Source organism: Lolium rigidum, chromosome 4 (assembly GCF_022539505.1).
Source record: "Lolium rigidum isolate FL_2022 chromosome 4, APGP_CSIRO_Lrig_0.1, whole genome shotgun sequence".
Lineage (NCBI taxonomy): Eukaryota > Viridiplantae > Streptophyta > Magnoliopsida > Poales > Poaceae > Lolium > Lolium rigidum.
Window position 1 is genome coordinate 165918216 of NC_061511.1, and position 6072 is coordinate 165924287.

Here is a 6072-nt window from a genome sequence, read left to right on the forward strand (position 1 = left end):
TAGGGCAGGAGTGGAGGGAGAGACATACGTGGTCTGGTGCGCACATGAATGTGGGTGGGCACTGGGCAGAGAAAGAGAGGGGATGGGCGGGCACGTTGGAGGCCTGCCCCTGTGCCGGGATACGTTGCAGCTAGCTTCCTCTACGCTCCGCACGCTAATCCTCTACTCCCGCCTAATCGCACACCACCTTAAACACTCTCTTTCTCACACACAAATTAAACGCCACCTTCTCTCTCTCAGCCCTACTCCTATTGATTATCTCGCAACAACCCTTCCTGCCACTGGTGACTGATTGGAGCTCGCTCGCTCTTCAAAACCCAGCGCGCACTGTTCCTCCTCCATTCTCATCTCGCCTCTCCTCTAGATCCTCCTCTCTCTCACACTTTATATACTCACTCGCTCCACTGCTAGCATAGCTCGTGCTGGAACGGGCCGCTCATCCCAAGAAACCCTCCTTTAAGTACGCCGCACTTCAGCTAGCTAGCTCGCTCTCCTCGATCGGGGCTAGGATGGCGTCGCAGTGGGAAATGGCCATGGGCGTGGAGCTCGGCATGGGGCTGGGCGGCTACCACGACGTCACCGGCGCCGGAGCACCGATGACCCACCACGCCGCTGGCACCTACTCCGCGGCTGCTCACCATTTCTACGGGATGCAGCCGATGGGCGACCACGCCGGCATGCGCGTGGACGAGCTCCTCGACCTCGCCAGCGCCGGCGCCCACGACTTCTTCCCCGTGGCCGCCGACAACGGGAACCAATACCACCACCTCGGCGGCGCCGGTGTGGGCACGGGGGAGCCGTCGGCCGCCACCACTCCGTCCGCCACGTCGTCCGATCACCAGACGTCCATGCTCTCGTTCGCCGACGAGTTTTACATCCCCGTAAGCACCACGTCTTGACGATCGCACCAAGACTTTCATATGCAATTACAATCTAGCGCATTTTGACACTCGTGGTCGATGGAACTGCTTTGCTGACGATGTGTATGGATCGATGCGCGCGCGCGTTTCAGAGAGAGGAAGCGGCGGAGCTGGAATGGCTATCGAAGTTCGTGGACGACTCCTACTCGGACATGCCGAACTACTGCTCGGCCTCGCACGCGGCAATGGCGGCAGCAGCAGCGAACGCGGCCAGCAACGGCTGCTCGGGCGGCCAGGACAGCTGCGTCACGGCGGCGCCAGGCCGCGGCGCGCGAAGCAAGCGGTCGCGCGCGGGCGCCGCGGCCGCGAACGCGTGGCACTCCCTGGTGCCGTCGCAGCCCTCGCCGTCGTCGTCGTCCTGCTCGTCGTCCGACTTCCCGTCCTCGGCGCACGCGCGGCCCAGCAACGGCGGCTCCAACGGCGGTAATCGCAACAGGAAGCAGGGCCCCAGCATGGCCGGCGGGGAGGTGGGGCTGGTGGAGGGCGGCGTGAGGCGGTGCACGCACTGCGCGTCGGAGAAGACGCCGCAGTGGCGGACGGGCCCGCTGGGTCCCAAGACGCTGTGCAACGCGTGCGGGGTGCGGTTCAAGTCCGGGCGGCTGGTGCCCGAGTACCGGCCGGCGGCCAGCCCCACGTTCCTGCTGACGCAGCACTCCAACTCCCACCGCAAGGTCATGGAGCTGCGCCGGCAGAAGGAGATGGTCCTGATCCGCGGCAGCCACCACCGCGTCGTCGACCCCGCCGGCGCGGGGGGCGGGGTGGACGTGAAGCCGGAGCTCAGCATGTTCCGGGACTACGGCATCTGTTAGTTAATTAAGCTGGATGAACGGGTGGAGCTAGCCATGCGTAGATCGCACGTACGCAACGCAACGCAGCGTAGCTAGCTAGATCCTTTTGCGAAATTCTCCAGGCTCCTTTTCTTGGCTTCGTTTTTATCGAGATATTTTGTGCATCTTTTTGTTAATTAATTTGTCGGTACCTACTACCTCCCTTCTAAGCTCTCTGCTGCTAGAGAGCTAGCTCAATGATAATTCTGTTGGTATAATTGCCGCCGTGACTAATCCATAATTCCGAAATCTAAAGAAGGACTTGACGGCCTCTTTCGTTGTCAGCAGTTTTCTCTCCATCCTACAGTACATATGTCACCTCTGCGTTATCCTGGCAAAATTTGAGTTCAGTTATTCCTGCTGAGTGCTGATGTCCAAGGAGAAGCTAGCAGCGCTGAGCCTGCGCGTTCGTTATCGTTAGCGACAGTAGTACTCCGTGGTTATTACAGTACCCTGCTGCTCCACCCACTGACTCCATTTTTTTCTCACCGGTAGGTCAAGAAGCTTTTTAATCAATGGCGAGAAAAAGAAAGACGAGTGAGTGCAAGCCGGGAACGGTGGACGGGTCGGCATGCACGTGACTGGGGCCCATCACGTAGCTTTCCTGGCAGAGAAAAAAAGAGTGGGCAACGTTGCGGTCACGTGCTGGTGCCCCGCTTCATTACGCTTCCGTTACGCTTCTGTGCTGTGCAGGCAGGAAGGCAGGGCGAGTAAAGATGGGTTGGGGCGGAGCCCCGTTGCGGGCATGGAGTACATGTGGGTGCAAACGCCCCCTGCCGACTCGCATGTGCGTCTTCCTTTGGATGTACGTCCGCATGTTGCGGGGAGTTTTCTTGTAGCTGCACAAAGTACCGCTCACCAAACCACGTCTCCCCGTGCTTTGAAACTCGTAATAATTATACTTCCCTTATCTTATACTCCCTTCGTTCACAAATAACTGTACATAGTGGGGTGAAAAATACATTAAGAACATGCATCTTTTTTTTAATTTTTTCACCTCCAATGAGTTAAGTGCATGTAGAAAATAACAAGAACAATAGAACATGTGATCAATATTATTGGGTTTGATTTCCGTGCGATGAGAGAGAAGCGATTGTAGTGCATTGAGAAAATAGGAGTACACACTTTTATGGACAAAGTTTAGAGCTAGATGTACACTTATTTGAGAACGGGGAGTACGTTACACTAAATCAGGGCCTTACTAATATAAAGTGGAGGGAATTCGTTTCTCGCCTGCGAGGGATCCCCGTGCCGTTTCCGTGTGAATGATTCCCATACCTTCAAACTAGACATAACAAGCCGTACGATCGAGCTGAATAGCCCATTTCTAGGGCATAATGAGATTTTTTTTATGGGTTTCGATGATAAATCCTTCGACGATATAAATAAGGCATAGAATGATTTACGAGCTGAACTTGCCAATGTGTCTAGAGTGTGGCTACCATGCAGATTTATGAGGAGGGCTTTGGGAAGATGGTCAACAAGGATAAATCATCGGTTATGTTCAGCTCAAGAACAACAAGGAACACGAGGAGTTTTTTTACCTTGCAGAGTCTAGAGATGGGGTTAGAAGCAACGGACGGCAGATATCTCAGACTTCCAACATATATTGGACGGTAAAAAACCATGTGTTTCACATACATAAAACAGAAGATTTAGAGAGAGAAAATACAGGGATGGAAGGAGAAGCTCAATGTTCAAAGGAACTCATTAGGTGGACGCCAAAGCAATACCCACATCTGCCATCGCTTGCTTCGATCTGACAAAGTCTTTATGTGATGATCTAAGAGCTGATGTCTTTTGTATTTATAACTACACAAATTATTGCCAAAAACAAATCTAATAATTATATTGGGTTAGTGGACAGCGAATTGAAATCCTAGGTACATATAATCTCTTTTCCATTATATATTTGTCACAATTTGTATTTCTTTTAGGCCCTTGATACGTCTCCGACGTATCGATAATTTCTTATGTTCCATGCCACATTATTGATGATATCTACATGTTTTATGCATACTTTATGTCATATTTATGCATTTTCCGGCACTAACCTATTAACGAGATGCCGAAGAGCCGAGTTGTTGTTTTCTGCTGTTTTTGGTTTCAGAAATCCTAGTAAGGAAATATTCTCGGAATTGGACGAAATCAACGCCCAGGGGCCTATTTTCACACGAAGCTTCCAGAAGACCGAAGGAGTCACGAAGTGGGGCCACGAGGTGCCCAGACACCAGCGCGGCCCAAGCCCTGGCCGCGCCGGCCTGTCGTGTGGGGCCCTCGTGTGGCCCCCTGACCTATCTCCTCCGCCTACTTAAAGCCTTCGTCGCGAAACCCCCAGTACCGAGAGCCACGATACGGAAAACCTTCCAGAGACGCCGCCGCCGCCAATCCCATCTCGGGGATTCGGGAGATCGCCTCCGGCACCCTGCCGGAGAGGGGAATCATCTCCCGGAGGACTCTTCACCGCCATGGTCGCCTCCGGAGTGATGAGTGAGTAGTTCACCCCTGGACTATGGGTCCATAGCAGTAGCTAGATGGTCGTCTTCTCCTAATTGTGCTTCATTGTCGGGTCTTGTGAGCTGCCTAACATGATCAAGATCATCTATCTGTAATGCTATATGTTGTGTTTGTTGGGATCCGATGGATAGAGAATACTATGCTATGTTGATTATCAATCTATTATCTATGTGTTGTTTATGATCTTGCATGCTCTCCGTTATTAGTAGAGGCTCTGGCCAAGTTTTTGCTAGTAACTCCAAGAGGGGGTATTTATGCTCGATAGTGGGTTCATGCCTCCATTAAATGCAGGACGAGTGACGAGAAAGTTCTAAGGTTGTGGATGTGCTTGTTGCCACTAGGGATAAAACATCGATGCTATGTCCGAGGATGTAGTTGTTGATTACATTACGCACCATACTTAATGCAATTGTCTGTTGTTTGCAACTTAATACTGGAAGGGGTTCGGATGATAACCCGAAGGTGGACTTTTTAGGTATAGATGCATGCTGGATAGCGGTCTATGTACTTTGTCATAATGCCCAATTAAATCTCACAATACTCATCATATCATATATGTGCATGGTCATGCCCTATTTATTTGTCAATTTCCCAACTGTAATTTGTTCACCCAACATGTTATTTATCTTATGGGAGAGACGCCTCTAGTGAACTGTGGACCCCGGTCCATTCTTTTAATCGAATACAATCTACTGCAATACTCGTTCTATTGTTTTCTTCAAACAATCATCATCCACACTATACATCTAATCCTTTGTTACAGCAAGCCGGTGAGATTGACAACCTCACTGTTTCGTTGGGGCAAAGTACTTTGGTTGTGTTGTGCAAGTTCCACGTTGGCGCCGGAATCCCCGGTGTTGCGCCGCACTACATCTCGCCGCCATCAACCTTCAACGTGCTTCTTGGCTCCTACTCGGTTCGATAAACCTTGGTTTCTTGCGAGGGAAAACTTGCCGCTGTACGCATCACACCTTCCTCTTGGGGTTCCCAACGGTCGCGTGCTTGTACGCGTATCAAGATCGATTTTCGGCACCGTTGCCGGGGAGATCAAGACACGCTGCAAGGGGAGTCTCCACATCCAATCTCTTTACTTTGTTTTTGTCTTGCTTTATTTTATTTACTACTTTGTTTGCTGCACTAAATCAAAATACAAAAAATTAGTTGCTAGCTTTACTTTACTTGCTATCTTGTTTGCTATATTAAAAAAATCAAAAAAATTAGTTACTTGCATTTACTTATTTCATCATGTTTCCTTTTAATTTTACTGTAAAAGATATACCGGTAGGACAAGGGTCTATAATTGGAAGAGATAATATAGAAGAATTTTTCACCCATGTTAGTATGCACGAAGATCTTAAAGATATACCCCTGGCAAAAGCCGTCCCTACTTATGAAGATGCCTCTGTTTGTTTGGTACGCATGATGGAAGCTAGATTTATTAGTCTCAACCCCATGATACAACACATGTTTCTTACACTTTCTGATATGGAGAGGGGAGAGAAGAGAGATTTTGTTCTAAAAGTCCTAGTGCGAGAATTTGAGGATATAGCCAAAGAAGCTAGAAAAGTTTTTAGTGAGCATGAGAGGCTTGGTATGATCAGCACAACAGTAAAGGTTTTCCTTACCAATTCCACTTACCAATAGCGCTTCACTCCCAGGCAACGGCGCCAGAAAATAGTCTTGATGACCCACAAATATAGGGGGTTTTGATGTAACAGTTGAATAAAGTACGAGTAAGTAAAGTGCGAGAGTAACAATTGCAGCGAGTGGCCCAATCCTTTTTAGCACAAAGGACAAGCCGGTTTGTT

General features: G+C 49.9%; 1 protein-coding gene across 1 annotated transcript; it reads left to right on the top strand.

Annotated features, from left to right (window-relative positions):
* Window positions 1-358: 358 nt before the first annotated feature.
* On the top strand, window positions 359-1945 carry LOC124650655 (GATA transcription factor 2-like). The gene is made up of 2 exons (XM_047190169.1): window positions 359-881; window positions 1013-1945. The coding sequence occupies exons 1-2, from the start codon at window positions 510-512 to the stop codon at window positions 1727-1729; spliced, it is 1089 nt and encodes a 362-aa protein (XP_047046125.1). The 5' UTR covers window positions 359-509; the 3' UTR covers window positions 1730-1945.
* Window positions 1946-6072: the final 4127 nt, after the last annotated feature.

Bases quoted from the DNA above. Each gene is read 5' to 3' on its own strand.
- LOC124650655 (XM_047190169.1), top strand. From the start codon at position 510: ATGGCGTCGCAGTGGGAAATGGCCATGGGCGTGGAGCTCGGCATGGGG. The intron at 882-1,012 runs GTAAGCACCACG...CGCGCGTTTCAG, and splicing joins CCGACGAGTTTTACATCCCC to AGAGAGGAAGCGGCGGAGCT.